This window comes from Symphalangus syndactylus, chromosome 13 (assembly GCF_028878055.3).
Source record: "Symphalangus syndactylus isolate Jambi chromosome 13, NHGRI_mSymSyn1-v2.1_pri, whole genome shotgun sequence".
NCBI lineage: Eukaryota > Metazoa > Chordata > Mammalia > Primates > Hylobatidae > Symphalangus > Symphalangus syndactylus.
The window spans coordinates 41891428-41915425 of NC_072435.2; the positions used below are offsets into that span (position 1 = coordinate 41891428).

Genomic DNA, 23998 nt, shown 5'->3' on the forward strand with positions numbered 1-23998 from the left:
TTTGGCTGGGCCTTTCTGAACTTTACCTGTCAGCCCCTGCTTATCCATCCCTGTATACTCTTACTGTTCTATCTCCAGCACTGCCCGTCCCTGCCTGTCTCCACTGTCCCTGGAGCTCCCTGGGCCCTTCCCTGGGCCTTAAGACCTCACTCACCATCCCGTCTGCCCTGCAGGATGCCACAGCTGAGCCTGTCCTCACTGGGCCTTGGGCCAGTGGCAGCATCCCCGTGGCTGCTCCTGCTGCTGGTCGGGGCCTCCTGGCTCCTGGCCCACGTCCTGGCCTGGACCTACACCTTCTGTGACAACTGCCGCCGCCTCCGGTGTTTCCCGCAGCCCCCGAAACGGAATTGGTTCTTGGGTCACCTGGGCCTGGTGAGTGTGGCAGCAGGATGGGTCTGGGGTCTCAGGGTGGATGGACTTCCTGAGGGGTAAGAATGAGGCTCAGGTGAGAGGGGGTAGGCTGGGGTCTGGGGTGGCAGAGAAGCAGGGGAGGCGTCTTACTCATTCCTCTGCTTATTCATTTCTGTGAGGTGCCAACCCAAGCCCTTCTCACCTCCCTGTTCTCCCACTCTTGGCCTGTGTTGAATTCTTTTCCTGCCTGTCTTTCCACATTAATGCACCTCTGCGGGGCTCTTGGGCAGGGGGTTGGGTGCACAGAAACGTGAGTCCCTGGCGTTCCCACATTCTCCATTGCTGGACTCGAGGCCTCCTGCACCCACTGTCCAGGGTCCTCTCCCTACCTGGCCTATTTCCTGTTATGAGGGTACAGGTAGGCCAGAGGAGAGATGTGGGCTGTCTCTCACCTCCACCACATCCGGAGGCACCTTCCTCTTATCTTGTTCCTCCCCAGTAAGATGTCCCAATGGGGTCCTGTTGCTAAACCCACTTAAAAGTTGGCCACTCACTTCCCCTTTCAGAAGCCTTCCCTGACCTTTCTCCTCCCCGAGACTTTGCCCTCTGACTTAGACCTGCTCTCCCCTTTGGGGACCGTGGTCTCAATCTGCTCATTGCAAATGGCAGGATTGATGGATGTGTCCACAGGTGAAGTGGGAGGGTGCACAGGACGCACTAGCACAGAGCCTGGTGCAGAAGCTTCTCCCAGGTGGGAGCCACTGTCATGATGGACAGTTAGAGTCACCCCTGCTCCCCTAGTGGCTGCTGAGAAGGGAAGGTCCCCTGTGTGCAGAACCTTCTCCATGGGAGGAACTGGAACCTGTGTGGCTGGTGGAGGAAACAGCCAGGGCATGAAGGGATGTGGGGACCAGCTTTAGGGACATGTCCTGAGGCCATATTGCTCCCCACAAATCTCTCCTGTGAGGACCTCCTCATATGCCCGCCTCTGGGCTGAAATGACTCCCAGAGCAAGGAAATCTTTCCTCTCAAGCTAAGTGGGCCTCTGTGAGTGGACAGTGTGTCTTTTCCTTCTGCCTTGGGATGCACTCTTGGGACTTGGAGGTGGCCCCAAGAGAGATAGAGCAGGAGGAATGTAGACAATAGATAGGTAATAGGATAGATGGATGGATAGGTGCACAGATAGGGTGAATAGATGGCTGGCTGGCTGGATAAGTGGGTGGGTAGATAGATAGATAGATAGATAGATAGATAGATAGATAGATAACAGGATAGATGGATGGATGGACAGATGGATGCATGGATAGGATGGATGGATGGATGGGTGGATAATACCTACATAGAGTAGTAGATAGGATGGATAGATTAGCTGGATAGATAGGTAGAGTAGATATGTAGGATGGATAGATTAGATAGATGGATAGATAAATAGCTAGATGATTGATAGATAATAGGATACATGGATGAGTGGATGAATGTACAGATAAGATGGATGGATGGATGGATGGATGGATGGATGGATGGATGGATGGATGGATGGTTTGATGGGCAGATAGGTATATAGATAGAAAAGTTAGATAGGATGAATAGATTAGATAGATAGATAAATAGACAGGTAGGTAGATAGATAATAGGCTAGATGGATGAATGGATGCACAGATAGGATGGATGAATGGATATATAGATAGATATATAAGATAGAATGGATGGATTAGATAGATGGATAGATACATAGAAATATAGGTAGATAGATAGATTAGATAGATACATACATACATACATAGATACGTAGATAGATAGGTGGATATGTAGATATATATGTAGGTAAATAGATGGATAGGTAGACAGGTAGATGATAGATAGATAGATAGATAGATAGATAGATAGATAGATAGATAGACAGGCAGACAGGCAGACAGACAGACAGATAGATAGAAGAGGGAGTTTATTATGGGAATTGGCTCACAGGATTATGGAGGCTGAGATGCTTCATGGTCTGTGGTCTGCAGGCTGGAGAAACAGACACTGGTTGTGTAACTCAGAGTCCAAAGGCCTGAGAAGATGGAGTTCTGGTGTCCAAGGGCAGGAGAAGATGGATGTGCCAGCCCCAGAACAGAGCAAATTAGCCTTTCCTCTGCTTTTTTGTGCTACCTGGGCTCTCAACAGATTGAATGAGCTCTGCCCACACTGGGGAGGGTGATTCTTCCTTCCTCAGTTTACCAAATTGAATGCCAGTCTCTTCTGGAAACACCCTCACAGACAGATGATCAGCTATCTGGGCATCCTTTAGCCCAGTCAAGTGGACACCTAGAATTAACCATGACAGGAGGTGACGGCCCCTGCCTCGCTTGCAGGTTACCCCCACGGAGCAGGGCATGAGGGTCCTGACTCAGCTGGTGGCCACCTACCCCCAGGGCTTTAAGGTCTGGATGGGCCCCATCTTCCCCGTCATCCGTTTTTGCCACCCCAACATCATCTGGTCTGTCATCAACACCTCAGGTACCACCTGGAACACCCGGTGGTGGGTTCTGTCGTGCATTTGAGGCCTCTAAGTCCCTCTATCCCCAAGCTCCTGTGTGGTCCCTGCAGTACTCTGGTCTCTCCTTTCCTTCTCTCTCAGCCATCTTCATCTTTCTTTCATGTATTCACCAATTCCCATCTCAGCATCTCCTCTCTCCATTGCCATCTGACCCCCTGTCCTGGTGTTCTGGGCTGCCCAAGGGCCCCAAGAGACCTCAACCCAAGGCCCTGTCCTGGAGGAACCCCCAAGCTTAAGGAGGTGGATGTGGACAGAGACATCCCCAACTTCATGGGGTCAAGAAAGGGCCAGAGGGAGATGGATGACAGCCCAGAGAAGAGCAAGTTCTCTGTTGGGGCAGGCTGGAAGCCTTCCTGGAGGAAGAGTTACTGGAGCCGTGTCTGGAACAATGAGTAGGAATGTTTGAAAGGAGAGTGCAGGGTGATGCAGCTGGGCATCGTTAGTGTTCAAGGCCCCTTGCCAGGTCTAGTGTCACCTTGCCTGTCACAAAGCCTAGAACAATGAGGAGGATTTGTGGCTGGTGGAGGATCTGGACTGTTATTTCCGTGATGTCCATCTCTGGTGTGGGTCAAGTCCTTTTACCCCATCCTGTAGTTTGCCCTAAGTTCATTGCTCTCCTGCTCTAGGCCCTGGGAATCTTCAAAAGGAGACTCCACCACAGCTTGGGGCCCTCTCCTTGACCCCTGTGCTTCCCTTCTTGGACAGGCCAGGCTGAGCAGGGGAACAGGCAGCATCCTACAGAGACCATGGCTCTGACCTCAAAATGCTGAGTGATTCTGGGCTGGTTCCCAGCTGTCTCTGGTTATTGAGGTCTTTTTCAGTTGTGAGTGGTGGAAATCCAACCTGGTGTGGTCTAAGCAAAGAAAGAAAATCTATTGATTTTAAAGTCCAGGGAGGATGGCCTTCAGGCATGGCTGGATCCAGGTCTCACACAATGTCACTGGGAGTCTGTCTTCTTCTCTTGGCTTCAGCTTTCTCCACGCTACTTTTGCTTTCAAGATAGCCTTTCCCTCATGACGTCAACAATGAGTCCCAGAAGCTCAATTCTCATGGGAAAGCCCCCATTTCCCCCAGAGTTCCCAGAAAAGGCCCATGATTTACTTCTCCTGGCCTGGATCACCGGACCAATTTTTCACCCAATCCCTGTGTTTCTGATTGCCTAGTCTTGGCAGGCCTGGGCCTTCCAGAGCTACTGTTTTTGGGGCACAAAGAAGTTTGATGGTTAATGACTCAGGCCATGGGTGCAGATAGACCCAGTCTCAGGCCTCAGGCTTGCCATGGTCTGGGACTATGGGCAAATTACTTTATCATTTAGAGCCTCAGGCTCTTCATCTGGAAAATGGGATGAATGAGAGCCCAGGGAACATGGTGTGTGGATCCACATGGGGAAAGGCCTTTTCTGTCTGTGTAAATGAAGGACTGGAGAGTCCTGCATGGGGATGTGAGGAGGAAGCCCAGGGGGGCTCAGCACTGAGAGGAGGAGGAGATGCTGCTTGAAATTCTCAGGGAGAGGGCCTCCACCTCTTCCCTGCAGATCCTTCTCTCTCACAGCCTAGGAGAGCATGAATTGGGTCCTGTGTCTTTCTCTCCAGATTCACAGCTCGGAGGAAGGTCTTCTATACACACAAAGCCTGGCATGCACCTTCGGTGATATGTGCTGCTGGTGGGTGGGGCCCTGGCACGCAATCGTCCGCATCTTCCACCCCACCTACATCAAGCCTGTGCTCTTTGCTCCAGGTAGACACTGCACTGGCCACGCCTTGCCCACAGCTGGGGTCTCTGTGCTGCCTCCAGCGGGTCACGTGTCCATGTGCAGACAGGAGGGGCTGTGGTGGAGATGCCACTGCCTCCATCACCCCTGGACTTCCATCTGTCTGACCTCTGTTCCTATTTGCTCATGTCTGGGAAGTGTCTCTGTGATGGCTGTTATATGGTCAAGTCGGCTGTACGGCTACGTCTTGTCATGTGTATATTTACACCTGTGTCCTGGTTACACATGAAATATGTTATACCTGGTTACATCTGGTATATCATTCCAACTGAGGTCATGTAGAGCTGGTCATGTGTGGGGTTCATCTGTGGCCAAGCACATTTGGGGCATGTGAGGGCCTGTTTGTTTCTTGTCTCAGGTGCTGTATGACATTGCCGTTTTCTTCTGCTGGTCACATCTGGGCCATATTTGGGGGTTGTGTGAGGTCTGGGACCCAGGGTCCCTATGTGAACTGTCTGAGACATTATTTGAGTCTTGTCTGAGGCATGTGTTATAGTATGTTTGGGTCATACCTGAGGAACAGTCTGGGTCACGTGTTGGCTATGTCTGGGACGTTAAAGTTACCATATTTATATTCAACCTGGAGCCTGTATGTGGAACACGCTTTTAAGGTCATGTTAGACCATCTCATGTGCATGTTAGAGCACACTGTCTCATGTTAGGAATTGTCATGTATTTTGTGGCCATGTCAGGACATGTGAACACGTGTCAGGGTCATGTCTCATGTCCAGGTCCATGTCAGAAGATGCCATGTCAGAAGATGTCAGAGAGTGCTGGGACAGACAGGGTGTCCTAGGTCCTTGTGAAGGCATTCTGTAGAGTGCTAAGCTGTGTTCAGGGTTTGTAGAACATGTTGGATCATGTAGGAGGCGTGTCAAGGCATGCTGGAGCCCTGACATAGCTCCTACATGCCATGTTAGGCAGTGTCATTGCTGTACTGTGCTGCCGTAGCCTGGTCTGGTCTTCCCTCCCCTCCCCCATCCTGCCTTCTTCCTCTGCCCTTGACCCTCTTCTTGCTATGTGGGGCTTGGAGGGGAGAAGTGCAAACCTCTTGCTGGGAGCCTCCCCCCACCCCCAAAGTCCCTCCTTCACCTGCCTCCATGGCCCCTGATTGTCCTCATTTATGTCAGCTGCCGTTGTACCAAAGGACAAGGTCTTCTACAGCTTCCTGAAGCCCTGGCTGGGTGAGTATCTGCAGGTGAACAGGGTTGGGAAAAAAGTTGGGGGACCAGGGGAGGGAGATGCCCTCGCCCATGGCCCTTGGCTGCCCTGCTAGGGGATGGGCTCCTGCTGAGTGCTGGTGACAAGTGGAGCCGCCATCGTCGGATGCTGACACCTGCCTTCCATTTCAACATCCTGAAGCCCTATATGAAGATTTTCAATGAGAGTGTGAACATCATGCATGTGAGTTATTTGAAGCCAAGGTCCCAGCTGCACCCTTTGGTTGGGGGGAACCACAGGCAGACCTAGTCTGGAATTTTGGCTCTGCTGGGTGCCATTTGGCCATTGCTCTTCCTCTCTGAGCTTTGGTTTCCTCCCCTGTAAAATGGGGATAATGATCCCTACTTAAAAGAAGGTCAAGGTGATGTAGTGGAGTCATGTTTCTGGCACATAGTTGGTGCCCAGAAGGTGTCTGTTTCTATGTTTGCGTCACCCGAACCCTGTAAACTCAAGAGGGTCATGACGACAATTGCATAGTAGCTGTTGCTGATAAGAAACCACCTGAAAACTCACTGGTTTAAACCAATAAAGGTTTATGAATCCTGATAAGTCTGTGGGACAGTTGGTGGGTTTGTCTGGATGTGGATGGAAGGGATCACTCATGGTACATGAGCAGTCTGGGGTCAGGTAGGCAGCCTTGTGGGTGTTGGCTGAGTTCTGTTACATGTTTGGGTTTTGTCTGGCTTCAGACTGATACAGATGGCCTCAGCTCAGACCCCTGGATGTTCCTTCATCTGATTCTCTCTCTCCAGAAGGTGTCCCGTGGTTTACAATACAGACAGGGATCCAGGGAATAAGATAAGACTTAGCTTCGTTAGTTATCACCTCATCATTTTTACCACATTGTATTTTGACATCAAAAGCCAATAGTCCAACACAGAATCAATGGCGGGGGGTAAAATAGGCTCTGTCTATTATTGGGAGTTGCTGAAATAGCACATTGCAAAGGATGTGGATATGGGGAGAAGGGAAGAATTAGGGCAAAGGTTTTGTGAAGTGTTCAGAATTTTTTAACTTTAAAATTGATGTTAAGCTAGTTACTGTTTCATAAATTATTCTGGAAGAACAAGAAACTCCTGGGTCAGAGACAAAGGATAGTTTTACTATTCATGACACAAAGAGCATTATGTGTTGCTTGTTAGATTGCATTTCTTCTCCAAGCCTCTCAAATCCCATGGGCTGACACAGGTGGGCTTCTATAAATGCCACTGACATCATATATTGCATTACAGGGAAGAGGCGTTAGGCTTAGGAATCTGTTTTTATAGCAAGCAGAAGCAGCATATCCAGGGTGTGTCCCTTATCCTCAAAGTTATTTTCTGCAAACACAACTCTGAGAAATTTTTCAAGTTAAGAACATCAGCATCTTGCATTTGTGACATGCCCAGAAAGGGTGCTCAGGACTCATGGAGGACTACCTCTACAAACCTAGAATATTTTTATAATCAATTTACAACTGCAGATGAGGAAACCCAACATTTATTGAGAACTCACAATATGCCAGAAACAATGCCATGTGCCCACTCCATGATACGAGTATATATTGTCTAATTTGATTTTAACAACTCTGCAAAGGAGAGATTATGTATTTCTGCCCCATGGTAGATGATGAAACTGCAGGTCTGAGAGATTAGGGAGCTAACCCAAGTTCACCCAGCTAATGAGTGAGCTTGGCATGGTGGAGCAGAGTTTCCAACATGAATTATATGGCTCCAAAGCACATCATCTTAACTGTTCCTGAATATCTGACAGGTGGGATATAGGGGAGGGTAATGAGTTGACTAATGGCACACAGAGCACAGAGAACAGGGCTGGAACTTGAACCTAGGTCTCCTGACTCCCAATCTTGGGTCTTCATCTCTTAATAGTAACAGCTTTTGCTTGCACCATAACCTGGTGCTCCCGGGTAAAGGGTCCCTGGGGAGAAGATGAAGAGGCTTATTCTGGGGAGTGCATATTGATTGTTGGGGTTGGAGAGCTGCTCAAGGGAGCAAGGGACCTACCCCAGCTCTGTCCCCTTCTTTGGCTAGGCCAAGTGGCAGCTCCTGGCCTCAGAGGGTAGTGCCCGTCTGGACATGTTTGAGCACATCAGCCTCATGACCTTGGACAGTCTGCAGAAATGTGTCTTCAGCTTTGACAGCCATTGCCAGGAGTAAGTTCTTGCCCAGGGTCTGGGATCTCGGGCCGTGGACACAAAGTTGGTAGGTGGGGGGGGGGGAGGACTGAGCAGGGAAATCAGACAAACCTTCTTGGAGGAGTTTTGTTATACCTGATCATTGAAGGACTGGTATGAATTTTATCCTGAGGTTTCTAGGGACTCATTAAAAGGGTTTTTTTTTTTTTTTTTTTTTTTTTTTTTTTTTTTTTTTTTTTTTTTTACGGATACAGCCATTTATTTTTTCCAAATATTTTCAATCTGCAGTTGACTGAACCCATGGCTGCAGAACCCACATGCATGGAGGACCAAGTTTACATCTTTATTTTATTAAATTTCAAAAACAAAAAATAAAACAGGGAAGAAACCAGAATTTCATCACTGAGATCTAATCATCCTTAACATTTTGGTGTGTATCCTACCAGTCTTGCTGTCTTATGATTTATGAAGTTTTTAAAAGGATGTGGTGAGGAGAGAAGCAAGGAATGATCAGCATGTGGTTGAGGATAATGGCTTCTTTAGTGCCAACATGGCACATGTATACACATGCACCAAACCTGCACGTTGTGCACATGTACCCTAGAACCCAAAGTATAATAATAAAAAAAAAAGAGGCACAAGAACAGGATGTAATACAAGAACCCACCGGTAGGTTACTGTGGATGTTTTTTGTTTTAGGTGGTAGATTAATTATTAAAAATAACTTAGAAAATAAAAGTGGGCCAGGTCTGGACCAAGAATGAGGATGTATCACCAACAAAGGATTATGATTAATCCAATTTTGTGCACCTGTGGTCCAATTAAAACTAAAAGAATTCTCATAATAGATTCTGTGCTGTAACTGAAAGTAAGTTTAGTCCTCTGAAGTCCTAAACTGACATTTTATTTATTTTTTTTTTTTATTTTTTTTTTATTATACTTTAGGGTTTTAGGGTACATGTGCACAACGTGCAGGTTTGTTACATATCTATCCATGTGCCATGTTGATTTCCTGCACCCATTAATTCGTCATTTAGCATTAGGTGTATCTCCTAATGCTGTCCCTCCCCCCTCCCCCCACCCCACAACAGTCCCCGGAGCGTGATGTTCCCCTTCCTGTGTCCATGAGTTCTCATTGTTCAATTCCCACCTATGAGTGAGAACATGCGGTGTTTGGTTTTTTGTCCTTGCGATAGTTTACTGAGAATGATGTTTTCCAGTTTCATCCATGTCCCTACAAAGGACACGAACTCATCATTTTTTATGGCTGCATAGTATTCCATGGTGTATATGTGCCACATTTTCTTAATCCAGTCTATCGTTGTTGGACATTTGGGTTGGTTCCAACTCTTTGCTATTGTGAATAGTGCCGCAATAAACATACGTGTGCATGTGTCTTTATAGCAGCATGATTTATAGTCCTTTGGGTATATACCCAGTAATGGGATGGCTGGGTCAAATGGTATTTCTAGTTCGAGATCCCTGAGGAATCGCCACACTGACTTCCACAATGGTTGAACTAGTTTACAGTCCCACCAACAGTGTAAAAGTGTTCCTATTTCTCCACATCCTCTCCAGCACCTGTTGTTTCCTGATTTTTTAATGATGGCCATTCTAACTGGTGTGAGATGGTATCTCACTGTGGTTTTGATTTGCATTTCTCTGATGGCCAGTGATGAGGAGCATTTCTTCATGTGTTTTTTGACGGGTTTGAACTAGTGGGTGAGGTCAAAGCGGGTCTCTGTCAGGGACTGACTGTAATGTAGCACTAAATGGAGTTAACACTGATGCAAAGAAGCTAGGGTGGAAGCTGGACCATAGACCAGTTGGAGGAGGATAAAGTCTGAGCTTTGTGGACAGCTTCAGGAAGGAGAAGGGGCAAGACTCTATACTGGGAGGGACAGAGAGAATAGGAGCATAATGTGCAAAATATCTTCTGGGTGCCTAGCTGCATGGAGGCATCTCACAGAGATGGGATGCAGGGAGAGATAAGAGAGCCTGGAGAGTCGATTTCATGCTGATCCCCACCCTGCATCTGAGGGGCCATCTGTTCCTGGATACCCCGTTTATTGATAGGAGGTAGATCCTGGCTGCTGGTGGGAGGTGATCCTGGGGCTTCAGGTGTATTAAATTGTTGCCTCCCTTTTTGCCCTTATCCTGCAGGAAGCCCAGTGAATATATTGCCGCCATCTTGGAGCTCAGTGCCCTTGTGGCAAAAAGACACCAGCAGATTCTCCTGTACATAGACTTCCTGTATTATCTCACCCATGATGGGCAGCGTTTCCGCAGGGCCTGCCGCCTGGTGCACGACTTCACAGATGCCGTCATCCAGGAGCGGCGCCGCACCCTCCCTAGCCAGGGTGTTGATGACTTCCTTCAAGCCAAGGCCAAATCCAAGACTTTGGACTTCATTGATGTGCTCTTGCTGAGCAAGGTGGGCCTCTCTGGGATCTGAATTCAAGAAGCAGAAGGGAGCTTCATGTGAAATGTCAGATGAAAGAATTTGAACTTGATCCAGAGGGCACTGGGGAGCCATGGAAGGTGACTGAGGAAGGGAGGGACAGGTCAGAGATAGGTTTTGGAGATAATTCTGTGGACTAGCACCTGGCAGGGGACTGCTAAATGAAATTGTGATGAGTCTGAGATTTACTCTATTTATAAGTTAATAAGTTAATTGGCCACCTTTTAATCTATATATCTACATCTATGCCTATGTCTGGGTCTATGTTTATGTTTTTGCTTATGTCTTTCTGTATCTTTGTCTCTGAGTTTGTGTCTCTGTCTATGACTATAACTACATCTATGTCTTTGTCTTTGGCCATATCTGTATGTCTTTGTCTGCATCTGTGTCTTCATCTTTGTCTATGTTTATGCCTTTGTCCCCTCCCTCCCTGCCTGCTTTCTTTCTTTCTTTCTTTCTTTCTTTCTTTCTTTCTTTCTTTCTTTCTTTCTTTCTTTCTTTCTTTCTTTCTATCTTTCTTTCTTTCTCTCTCTCTCTTCCTTTCTTTCTTTCTTTCTCTTTCTTTCTTTCTCTTTCCTTCTTTCTTTCTTTCTTTCTTTCTTTCTTTCTTTCTTTCTTTCTTTCTTTCTTTCTCTCTCTCTTTTCTTTTTTTGATGGAGTCTCACTCTATCACCCAGGCTGCAGTGCAATGGCATGATTTTGGCTCACTGCAACCCCTGCCTCCCGTGTTCAAGTGATTCTCCTGCCTCAGCCTCCCGAGTAGCTAGGACTACAGGGGCACACCACCATGCCTGGCTAACTTTTGCATTTTTGGTACAGACGAGGTTTCACCATGTTGGCCAGGCTGGTCTCGAACTCCTGACCTCAGGATCCATCCACCTCGGCCTCCCAAAGTACTGGGATTACAGGCGTGAGCCACTGTGCCCCACCTTGTCATGTCTTTTCTATGTCTGTGTTTATGTCTTTTTCTATATCTATATTTTTGTCCTTGTCTATGTCTATGTGTCTATGTCCATGTCTTTGTCTTTTTTCTGTGTTTGTGTCTGTCTCAGTGTATGTCTATGTCCACGTTTTTTTTGTCTGTGTCTATGATTATGTCTATGTCAATGCTATGTCTGTATCTTTGTCTTTTTTTTTTTTTTTGAGATGGAGTCTCGCTCTGTCACCCAGGCTGGAGTGCAGTGGTGCGATCTCGGCTTACTGCAACCTCCACCTCCCGGGTTCAAATGATTCTCCTGGCTCAGCCTCCCAAGTAGCTGGGATTAGAGGCACCTGGCTAATTTTTTGTATTTTTAGTACAGACGGAGCTTCACTATTTTTAGTCTCAAACTCCTGACCTCGTGATCTGCCCATCTCAGCCTCCCAAAGTGCTGGGATTACAGGTGTGAGCCACCGCACCCGGCCGTATTTTTGTCTTTGACTGTGCCTGTGCCTGTGTCTGTTTTTGTCTGTCCATGTTTATGTCTATGAGTATTTGTGTATGTGTCTATGTCTATGTCCATGTTTATGTGTATTTGTGTGTCTGTGTTTGTGTCTAAGTCTATGACTTTTTCTATGTGTGTCTGTGTCTATGTCTGTGTGTCTATGTCTTTGTCTATATGTATGTCTATTGTGACAGAGGCATTAAATCTCTGGATCAGAGCAGCTCATGTCTTGCTTACAGCAATACTATCAGCCAGGGTAGGATTGTGGCACTAACTCCATCCCCAAGTCAAATTCTTCCAAGGGCAATGCAATGTTTTCACCTGTATGTGCAGCAGAGTTTGTACCCTAGGAAAGGCACCCTATATTATGAGTCTCAGCATATTTTCTATAGAGAGAGAGGGAGAGAAAGAAAGAGAGAGGGCACCAGCTTTGTGAGAGATTATGTTCTTTGTTCTGGATGCCATATTCCATAGACTTACAACTCAAATGTCTTCAGGGAGATAAGATTTATTTACCACTGTAGAGTGTGGGCAAATATCTTTGAAGCAATGCTTAATCTCTAATTTCCAAGACAAATTGCCATTTAATTATCCTGTAACCCAGGTTGCCAGTAATTTTTTCTCAGAAAGTTTTCATCAGGCAGAAACATGAAAGCATTCATGGGTCATTGAGTCTTCCCATTAGGGACCAAAGAAAAGGCAAGGAAGCCAGGGAGGAAGCCCATGGGGTCGGGGCTCTGGCCATGGTGACCAAGAAGGGTCTAGGAGTTGCAAGATGGGCTTGGGTTTCTGGAAAGAGGATGAATCTTCAGAGATTGTCTCAGATTAGACTCAAGAGCCCTCAGAGGTACTGTGACTTTTTATGGGGGTGGGGATGGGGGAGTTATTGCCTTCTCTCCAGGATGAAGATGGGAAGAAGTTATCTGATGAGGACATAAGAGCAGAAGCTGACACCTTTATGTTTGAGGGTGAGGGTCCCAGTGTGGGGCTAGAGTGGGGACTTGGATATCTCCATTCCAGGAACAGGGTGGGTGGACCCCTCACACTTCCCATCCCCCTTCCCCCATCCTCCCCGAGGCCTTCAATGCATGGGTGCTGTCTACCTTCGGGTGCTGAAGCAGCCCAGAGACCCAAGCCTGCCTCGCTGCCCCCCAGGCCATGACACCACGGCCAGTGGTCTCTCCTGGGTCCTGTACCACCTTGCAAAGCACCCGGAATACCAGGAGCGCTGCCAGCAGGAGGTGCAAGAGCTTCTGAAGGACCGTGAGCCTAAAGAGATTGAATGGTGAGTACAGGTGCTGCTGCCCTGTTCCTGAGCCTCTTTCATTGGCTCTGTTCTCCAGGTGGGGAAGGGAGAAGGGGTTGTTTTTGTTGATTCTGCCACTATTGCTTAGTGGGAATAGGAGCAGAGGATCACAGGCAGGACTTAGTACCCATCCTGACTGTCTGGGGAAAGGTTATAGGCCCTTAGGACAGAAAGACCTGGGCTTCTGAAAAAATTGGTGATGATATGTGAGGACAGATAACGCCACTTAGCACGTGTTCAGCAAATGAACTTCCCCTCCAGTCTCTTCCTTTTCTCCCAGAAATATCATTTTTTTGAACGTCTTCACTTCTTGAATGTTTGCCCTTCTGTTCCCTAACTCCTACCCTACTGTCCGGTCCAGGGATTTATAAGGGAGACCTGGGGGTAAAATGCATCCATTCTTGTCCAGAACACCTGCATCATTCGTCCATCCAGTCCTCAGTCAGCAAATGCTCTCACACTGCATTCCCACCCCCAAATCTGTGCATAGCATCTTTCTGTGCTCTGGAGACCTGGGAAGGACCCAACCAGGGATCTATTTTCCAGGTGCTCCCAGCCTGGTGGCGGAACTGTCCCTGGGCAGGACAGTCCCAGCCCACGTGGGCAGGGATGGGGTTTACAGTAAGGGAAGCAGGACTAGGGGGATATAGAAAGTGTCTCAGTTGAAAGCCTGAATAATGATCAGTAGATAATTGGTTACAGTTGGGCAGCAGTGCTGTAGGTCAAGAAGACTGCCTGGGGTCTTCGGGGGAGGAAGAGAGAGAGGAGAGAGAGGGAGAGAGAGAGAGAGAGAGAGCGCAGAGTCAGGACAGAAAGGAGAAGGGCAGAGACAGGGAGAGACTGAGTTGTGGTGAGATGATAAAACTGGAGATGGTAGCAGGGGCTGGCTGTGGAAGCCTTGGGGAAAATGTTAATGGCTTCAGTTTTAGCCCAAGGGCAATAGGGAGCCATGGGAAGTGTTTGAGCAGGGGAGGGACAGGTCACATCTGGGTACCAGGAAGATCTTTCTAGGGTTAGTGTGGAGGGTGTACTGGAGAGAACCAGCTATAGAATGAGGGCACAGTGGGGACATTCTGAGGCCCAAGCCAGGCCAGGGGCTGGAGGAAGGAGAGGAAGCATTGGAGTGGATGGGTGTCTTGGATTCAGTGTCCTCCCATCCACGCCTTTGCCCAGCACAGCAGTCCTGGGAGGGGAAGAAACATTTTTATGCTTTTAAAATAAAGAGTATTTTTGCAATTTTATTTTTTAAAACACATTTTTATTGATGCATAATAGATGCACATAGTTTTGAAATACATGTGAAAATCTAACACATTCATATAATTGATAAAGATCAAATCAGTGTACTTGGGATATCCATCGCCTGAAATATTTGTCTTTTCTTTATGCTAGAAACATAACTAACACAAGCAAACTACTTTCTAATGTATAGTACACATTGTAAACTACAGTGAACCCACTGATCTATCAAGTGCTAGGTTTTATTTCTCCTATCAAACCTCACATTTGTACCCATTAATCAACTTCTCCTTATCCTTCCCTCCCCTCTGCCAATCTATCTTCTTTTTTCATGAGATCCACTTTTTCAGCTCCCACACGTGAGTGAGAACATGCGATATTTGTCTTCCTGTTTTTGGCTTATTTACTTACCACAATGACCTCCAGTTCCATCCATGTTGCCACAAATGACAAAATTTCAGTCTTTTAAGTGGCTGAATAGTATTCCATTGTGTATACACACTACATTTTCTTTATCCATTCATCTATTGATAGACACTTAGGTTGATTCCATATTTTGGCTGTTGCGAATAGTGCTGCAATAAATGCGGAAGTACAGATATCTCTTCCACAGATTTATTTTCTTTCTTTGGGATAGAAATTTCTTCTCTTTCTTTTCAGTAGTGGAATTTCTGGGTTATATGTTAGTTCTAGTTTTAGTTTCTTGAGGAACCTCTGTGCTGTTCTCTGCAGTGGCTGTACTAATTTATATTCCCACCAACAGTGTGTGAGAGTTCCCCTTTCTCCATATCCTCACCAGCATCTATTGTTGCCTGTCTTTTTGATAAAAGCCATTTTAACTGGGATGAGATGATATCTCATTGTGGTTTTGATTTGCATTTCTCTGACGGTTAGTGACATTGAGCATTTTTGCATCTACCTGTTGGCCATTTGTATGTTTTATTTTAAGAAATGTCTATTCAGATCTTTTGCCCATTTTAAAATCAGATATTTGGTTACTTTTCCTACTGAGTTGTTTGAGCTGCTTATATATTCTGGTTATTAATCGCTTGTCAGATGAGTAGTTTGCGAGTATTTTTTGCCATTCTGCGGGTTGATTCTTTGCTTTGTTGATTGTTTCCTCTGCTGTGCAGAAGCTTTTCCGCTTGATATAATCTCATTTCTCTATTGCATGTGCTTTTGAGGTCTTACATAGAAAGTCTTTGCCCAGACCCATGTCCCGGAGTATAAAACCAAGATTTCAAGCAAAATTATGCGTGTAGTTTAAAAAAATGGTCCAAAGACTTTATGACAAAAATGAAGTACCTTATTAAGCTCCACCTTAGCGGTGACTACAGTCAACAGTTTTCTGTGTATTCTTCTAGAAAATGGCTGTCCCGATGCCCACATTTATATGAACTCACACTGTGACTTTTATTTATATGAACACATACTGTGCTTTTCTTTGTAAATGAAAGTCCATAAAATAGACACAAGTCTGCTTATTATCTCTGAGATCTTTTACTTTTCTCAAAATATACATTTTGGAAAATGAGTTTGTTTTTAAATTTGTTCTTTGTCTTTAATTGACAAGTTTTAATTATATATGTTTAGAGGCACAATACGATGTTATGATATATGTATACAACCTGAATTATTAAATCAAGGTAATGAACAAATCCATCACTTCATGTGTTTATCATTTTTGTGTTGAGAACATTTGAAGTTTACTTTCTTAGCAATTTCAACTAATAAAATACATTGTTCACTAACGGCACCGGGCTGGGCAGCAGATCTCAAAAACTTATTCCTGTTGTCTATCCGAAGCTTCTACTCTTTGACCAACATTTCACCCTTCTCTGTCCCTCCCCCAGCCCTGGCCTCTGGTAACCACCATTCTATTCCCATTTCTATGAGCTCAACTATTTTAGGTCCCAAGATAAGTAAGATCATGTGCGTTTGTCTTTTCTGCACCTGGCTTACTTCACGTAGCATCAGTTCCTCCAGCTTCTTCCATGATGTGGCAAATGAGATAATTTTTTCTTTTTTAAAGGCTAAATGGGATTCCATTGTGTGTATATACACACCGCATGGAAAAACAGCATTAAATTACAAAATGAATGATAAAAAAGAGTTCTTCTTGCACCAAATGAGACATTACAGATAAGACTAGAGGTTTCCTTGACAATCCTGCCACCTGACCTAACCCTTTCTCATTCTCCAAAGGTGTCTCTAGAGCCATAGATTTGTTATCTATCTTCTATCTATCTATCTATCTATCTATCTATCTATCTATCTATCATCTATCTATCATCTGTCTATCTATCATCTATCATCTATTTCTATTATCTATCATCTGTCTATCATCTATGTATCTCTGTATCTATCATCTATTATCTATCTATTTATCTACCTATTATCTATGTATCTATCTATATCATCTATCTATGTATCTATCTATCTATGTATCTATCTATCTATGTATGTATCTATCTATCTATCAGTGATCTATCTCTCCATCATCTATCTATGAATCATTCAGTTTTATAAATATGTATCCATATACTTCTTGCTGTTTTACATGTACATATATATATATTTGTCACTTTTTTTCACTCAACAGGGTGCCTTAATGCTATCTTTTTCTGAGTGCTGTATATTTTATTCCATATTTTATTCAGCTCATTTCTATGTTGAAGACGACATTAAACATTTTCAATTACAGTAGATATTTCCAATTTGCCTTCCAGAGTGTCTGTACTGATTTACCTTCTAGCCTGCAGTATGTGATGAGACTAGTGATCTCTATTTCCTTCTTTTGTGTAGCTGTATAGTATCCATTGTGTGGCTGTTTATCTAAACATTTTCCCATTAATGTATATTTGGCTTATCTCCAAACTTTTGCTAAACTGGACATGATGCAGTCAGCACGTGTGCACAGTGACCATTCTTTACATGTATAAGCATCTCTGCAGGACAAATTCTCTGAAGTGCAATTGCTGAATCAAAGACCATTTGCACTGTATAATAATTATTTTTTTTGAGACAGTTTCACTGTTTTTGCCCAGGCTGGAGTGCAATGGTGTGATCTCAGCTCACTGCAATCTCCATCTCCCAGGTTCAAGCAATTCTGCCTCAGCCTCCCGAGTAGCTGGGATTACAGGTGCCCGCCACCATGCCTGGGTAATTTTTTTGTAGAGATGGGGTTTCACCATGTTGGCCAGATTGGTCTCGAACTCCTAACCTCAGGTGATCTGCCTGCCTCGGTCTCCCAAAGTGCTGGGATTACAGGCATGAGCCACCGTACAATATGATTGCAAATCCTTTACTATTAGCTGAATTTTATGGCACAAACTTTCCCATAACTTTACCAATAGTACTATTGTATTGTTGAATTTTAAATCTTGGCCAATCTTCATATTTCTTCTTTTGATGGACATTTAAAAAAAAATAAGAGTGAAGCTGAACATCTCTTGCATGTGTTGATATTACTTGCTTTCTTTTTATGGAACTGGTTTTCTTATTATTTTTCCTCTTTTTCTTTGGACTCTTTAAAAGTATTTACTTTTAAGACTGTGTATTAAGATTGATTTTTTTCTGCCCAGTGTTGCAAAACATTGCCTTTTAACTTTTGGACGGTACTTTTGATTAATTTTTATGACATTAAGTTGGTCCACATTTTTCTTTCACAACTGTAAAATCCATCCATTTCCTAGGATTTTGTTTGGGGTGGGTGGGGGCCCCTTTAACAAATGTGAAGTTTTCACTTATTCTCATGTCTTTTTCTGAGCTCTTTATGCTGTTCCATGGGTCTATTTTCTTGTTTCTGCAACAGTGTCACACTATTTTTATTCCTGCGACTTTGTAACAATTCTTTTAAAAAGTTTATTTCGTTACAAGGAGAAAAGGTCTCACTTGCAAACAGAGAGAAGCTGGAGAGTTGTGTCTTTGCTCCCTTGACAAGGATTGGGGCTGGGGTGTTTCCTTAGGGACGACCTGGCCCAGCTGCCCTTCCTGACCATGTGCATTAAGGAGAGCCTGCGGTTGCATCCTCCAGTTCCTGCCGTCTCTCGCTGCTGCACCCAAGACATTGTGCTCCCAGATGGCAGGGTCATCCCCAAAGGTGCTCACAGCCTCAGGGGGAAGAGCTCCTGGGTAGGAAGAGGGGCCCCTCAGGCAGGGAGCCTTGTCCTGACTGCCCCCTTCTCTCCCACAGGCGTTATCTGCCTCATCAGTATTTTTGGAACCCATCACAACCCAGCTGTGTGGCCGGACCCTGAGGTGTGGGCACCCCTCTCTGTTTTTGTCCGTTCCAAGGCTCCTAGAGGAGGGGGCAGGGTTTTGATCAGGAGAATCCAACATCACCTCCCTCCAAGACACACACCACTGTCTCTCCAAGGCTGGCAGACTGGGAGACCCCACCCAACAACCCTTCTTGGTCTCACCTACAGGTCTACGACCCCTTTCGCTTTGACCCAAAGAACATCAAGGAGAGGTCACCTCTGGCTTTTATTCCCTTCTCAGCAGGGCCCAGGTAAGGGCGGCCTGTGTCTGAGGCGGGGACGGGGAGATGGGTGCAGGGGTCTGGGCATGACAGTGGGGAAAATGGGGACATTGTAGACGGTCCGAGTTCCAGCTCTCCTTCCCTCACCTCCTCTGGTGTTTATGGGAAAAGGTCCATAGAGTAGGGTTGGGTTGGTCCTAGAAGGATCCCTAGTGTGCTCAGAGCTCCCTTCCCCACCACCTTGGTCTAGGCTGGGGGCTGGATCTGGGCTAGGCTCGCAGTATACGCAAGACCACATGGGGATTCGGGCACGGATACTCCCTTCTCTGTTTCTCAAACTGACCTGGGCAGGGTTGGGTGTCCCAGGCCAGGTTTCCAGCTTGATGGGGCCAGGATGGGGCTCCTGGGTGCAGTCAGAGTTTCCATCCCTCTCCCCGAGGAATTGCATCGGGCAGGCATTCGCGATGGCCGAGATGAAGGTGGTCCTGGCGCTCACGCTGCTGCGCTTCCGCGTCCTGCCTGACCACACCGAGCCCCGCAGGAAGCCGGAGCTGGTCCTGCGCGCAGAGGGCGGACTTTGGCTACGGGTGGAGCCCCTGAGCTGAGTTCTGCAGAGACCCACTCTGACCCCACTAAAATGACCCCTGATTCATCAAAAGTGATTACCCTAAGACCCTATTCCACAGTCCTGTATTCCATCCTAGATATCTACTCAAAATAATTGAGACAAGTGTTCAAACAAAAAGACGCTTGTGCATGAATGTTCATGGCAGCCCTATTCACAGTAGCCAAACGACGAAAACAACCCCAAGGTATATCTTAACAGATGAAAGAATTAACAAAATGTGGTCCATCCATACAATGGAATATTACACAGCCATAAAAAGGAATGAAGCAGTCATCCCTACTACACTTTGGATGAACCTTGAATACATGATACTGAATGAAAGACGTCAGATGCAAAAGGTCACATAGTGTACGGTCCTTTTATATGAAATTTCCAGAACAGGCCAATCTGAAGAGATGCATAGTGGATTGGTGGCTTTCAGCAGCTGTGGGGAGGTGGGACTGAGGAGCGACTGCTAATCAGGATGGGGTTTCCTCCTGGGGTGGTGAAAATGTTCTGGATCTAGATAGTGACGAAGGTAGCACGACACTGTGAGTGCACTAAATGCTGTTGAATTGGACACTTTAGAATGGGTGAGATGGTGATTTCTATGTGAATTCTACCTAAACATGCTATTACAGCTCATATATAGTTTTTCCATCTGGATTCTTCACAAAGGAGTATGCTGTGAGCATCTTTCCATGACATTAAATCATCTTAGGAAGCATTATTTTGTGTTCTTCAAAATGTGCATGTTAAGTATTCAAATCAGTCTTAAATTTTTAAAAAGATGTAATTTTAGAAAATAATTTAAAAGGGTTTTGTCTCAGTTTGTAAGATTTCTCTTCACGCACTTTAATGGCTTGAGGTATCATTATCAGTTACAAATCGAGTTATTCTTCATCAAATGACTTTTGGAGTAGAGATTTTATTTTTATAGTAATAGATGCACAGATATTCCTGTAAGATACAGGTGTGGTTAGACACTTTTCTAGAACAGGTATGCCCTGCAAACTCCACAGACACTGACTGTTTTGGTCTTATTAACAAGTAGACCACTGAGAAGGGAGAAGGTGACATTTTAGCTTTCCCAGGTAAAAGTGGTTTTCATTCTCACACCAATTTTATGGACTGGACATTAACTCTCTTGCTCAAGGTCACTCTGTGAGTGGCAGAGTGGGGATAAATCTGGTTCGTTTGGCATCAGAGGTCATGACTTTTCCTAACACAGAAGTGATTTTCAAAGTAAGTCTCTGCCCTATGCACATCAGATCACCTGGGGACCACTCCAGAGTGAGTAGACGAGACTTTGACAGGGGTGCCTAATTTTTTTTTTTTTTTTTGAGACAGAGTCTTGCTCTGTTCCCCAGGCTGGAGTGCAGTGGCATGATCTCGGTTCATTGCAACCTCTGCCTCCTGGGTTCAAGTGATTGTCCTGCCTCAGCCTCCCAAGTAGCTGGGATTACAGGCACCCACCACCACATCCAGCTAATTGTGTTTTTAATAGAGGCGGGGTTTTGCCATGTTGGACAGGCTGGTGTTGAACTCCTAACCTCAGGTGATCCACCCGCCTCGGCCTCCCAAAGTGCTGGGATTACAGGCCCGGCCCAGTTTGATAGTTTGTTATCATGTTATATGTACACTTAGAATATGATCCAGCCATCTCATTCTAACAGCAATGAGAACTTAGGCTCCCCTCTCTACTAAAACACAAAAGTTAGCTGGTCATGGTGGCGCGGGCCTGTAATCCCAGCTACCCGGAAGGCTGATGCAGGAGAATCACTTGAAACCCATAGGCGGAGGTTGCAGTGAGCTGAGGTGGTGCCACTGCACTCCAGCCTGGGGGAGGGGGACATAGCGAGACTCGGTCTCAAACAAAACAAAACAAAACAAAACAAAACTACCAAACTGTTTCCAAAGCGTCTGCATCGTGTTTAATTTCCATAAGTCATGTATGAGAATTCTAGGTCCTCCAAATGATTGGCAGTCCTTGGTAGTGTCAGTTTTTGTGTCGGCCTTCCTTATGGGTACGCTGTGGCCTATCCCTGAGATTTTAATTCGCACTTCCCCGTGACTAATGGCGTTGAACCACTCGTGCCTTCCTGTGCCTATTTGACACTCCTATATTTTCTTTGGTGAAGTGTCTGTTCAATCATCTGCTCATTAAATTTTCCTTCGGTTGTTTGCCTTGTTATTGTTGGATTTTGGGAGCTCTACGTACAAGTCCTTTGTCAGTTGTGTGATTTACAAGTCTTATTCCTAGACTCTGAAGTTTCTTTCATAGAGCAAATGTTTTAAATTTTTATGAGGTAAGCCTTATCAATATTTTTTTGTGAATTATGTTTACACTGCCATATATAGGAATTCTTTGCTTAACTGGAGGTCAAGGAGATTTTCTCCTACATTTTCTTTTGAAAGTTTTATAGTTTCAGAGTTTACATGTAATTCCATAATCTCTATTTAGTTAAATTTTGTATGGGGTGTGAACTGTGGTTTGACTGTTTTCTTGTATATGGATATCCAATTGTTCCATACAATTTTTTTTGAAAGGAATATCCTTGGCAGGGTGCAGTAGCTCACACCTGTAATCCCAGCACTTTAGGAGGTCAAGGTGGGCAGATCATGAGGTCAGGAGTTAGAGACCAGCCTGGCCAATATGGTGAAACCACGTCTTTACTAAAAATACAAAAATTAGCCAGGCATGGTGGTGTGTGCCTGTATTCACAGCTACTCAGATGGCTGAGGCAGGAGAATCGCTTGAACCCAGGAGGCAGAGGTTTCAGTGAGCCAAGATTGTGCCACTGCACTCCAGCCTGGGTGAAAGAGCTAGACTCTGTCTCAAAAAAAAAAAAAGAAAGAAAGAAAAAAAGAAAGAAAAAAGAAAAAAGGAATGAAAAGAAAAGAAAATCCTTTTTGCTTTAACTTGCCTTGCAGGTTTGTAGAAAACTCAATTGTTTAAATGTGGGTGGACATATTTCTGGATTTTCTATTCTATTTCATGGTGGCCCAATACTACACCGCCCTGGTCGCTGTTGCATTATGGTATGCCTTTAAAGGAGTAATGGGAATCCTTCAACTACATTTTTTTCCCCAATAATTTTTGGCTATTCTTCTTCCTTTGTGTTTTTATGTAAATTTTATAATCAGTGTGTCTATTTCTACAAATAGTCCTGATAGGATTTGAACTGGGATTTCTGTGAATCTATAGATCAATCTGAGGAGACTTAATAATGATATTGATTCTTCCAATTCATGAATATAGTATACCCCTGTATTTATTTGTTTCCTTGAATTTCTTTTATCATTGTTTTATAGTTTTCACCATGATAATCCTGCACATATTTTGTTAAATGTACAGCTGAGAATTTAATTCTTTCTGGTGTACAATGCTAATAAAATGGTGCTTTAAAAGATGTGTTCTCCAGTTGTTTATTGTTAATACATGATAGAAGTTTGTATCTGTTTTTGTAAAAGGCCACATAGTCAATGTTTTAGGGCTTGCATGCCCTATCTGGTTTCTTCTTCTCTTTCTCCTTCTTCTCCTTGTACCACCTTTTAAAATATAAAAACCATTCTTGGCTCATAGGCCATACATATACAGTACACAGGCCATATATGATCCATAGACCATGGTTTGCTGACCCTGGGATATAGGAATATGGTTGATTTTTGTATATTGTCTGTATATTGGATCATTCTTATTAGAATACAATAATGCTGTTATTTCCTCAGTCTTAAAACACTTCCCCTCTTAGCCTCATTTTCACACCACTTGATGCTCCATTTCTTTGCCCCACTATGCAGCAAACTCCTTCAAAGAGGGATCCACACATGGGTGTCAAATGTCTCCTCTCCCACTCCAAACAGGCTTTGAGAATCCTCTCAGGGGAGTGAGGGTTTATGAATAAGACATAAACCCACAGGACTCTTCTACACCTGTGTATGTAATTCTCAAAACACACTCAGGCCTGGTCTTGTTACTGGCTGCTATGAGACCTCCATCCTCTTCTGAATAAGTGTGAAGGAGGCACTCTTCGCTGGACAGTTTGGGGATAACTGGCCCTACAGAGACTTTATTAGTTTCATTGTATGTATATGTGAGAGCAAGAGAAGACAGAGTGTGTGGGTATGTGACTGTATGTGTTTGTGTGACTGTGTGCAGCGTCGTAACAGCACATGTGTGTGCGTGCATATGGGCGCATATGTGAGGCATTCTGACTGGTGTTAGGTGGCGTTTCATTGTGGTTTTGATCTGCATTTTTATATGATCAGTGATGTTGAATGTCAGGACATGTTAAGATATATTGGGGCTATGTCATATGTTCCAGCTTTATGTCAGGAGATGGTAGAAAGTGCCAGGAAAGACGAAGTATGCTAGGTCCCTGTGGAGGCATTTTGTAGTGTTGAGCTATGCTCAGGTTTTGCAGAACATGTTAGACTATGTTGGGGCCATGTCAGGTCA

The 23998-nt window shown here is 45.0% G+C and overlaps 2 protein-coding genes across 3 annotated transcripts in view; one reads left to right on the forward strand and one right to left on the reverse strand.

Annotated features, from left to right (window-relative positions):
* LOC129459690 (putative zinc finger protein 861) overlaps positions 1 to 23998 on the reverse strand; it is a 250172-nt gene that overhangs the window by 131160 nt on the left and 95014 nt on the right. The window lies entirely within an intron of this gene.
* Positions 175 to 22930, forward strand: LOC129460821 (cytochrome P450 4F3). Of its 2 annotated transcripts, none has more exons than XM_055239252.2 (12): positions 175 to 372; positions 2706 to 2850; positions 5792 to 5845; positions 5938 to 6065; positions 7913 to 8034; positions 10180 to 10450; positions 12803 to 12869; positions 13057 to 13186; positions 18415 to 18548; positions 18642 to 18706; positions 18877 to 18959; positions 19369 to 22930. In XM_055239252.2, exons 1-12 carry the CDS (start codon positions 175 to 177, stop codon positions 19532 to 19534), a joined length of 1563 nt encoding a protein of 520 aa, XP_055095227.1. In that variant the 3' UTR covers positions 19535 to 22930. The 2 variants fall into 2 exon arrangements, with proteins under 2 accessions (XP_055095227.1, XP_055095228.1); XM_055239253.2 differs by lacking the exon at positions 2706 to 2850 and adding an exon at positions 4483 to 4627.

Bases quoted from the DNA above. Each gene is read 5' to 3' on its own strand.
- LOC129460821 (XM_055239252.2), top strand. From the start codon at position 175: ATGCCACAGCTGAGCCTGTCCTCACTGGGCCTTGGGCCAGTGGCAGCA. The intron at 8,035-10,179 runs GTAAGTTCTTGC...CTTATCCTGCAG, and splicing joins TTTGACAGCCATTGCCAGGA to GAAGCCCAGTGAATATATTG. The intron at 10,451-12,802 runs GTGGGCCTCTCT...CCTTCTCTCCAG, and splicing joins ATGTGCTCTTGCTGAGCAAG to GATGAAGATGGGAAGAAGTT.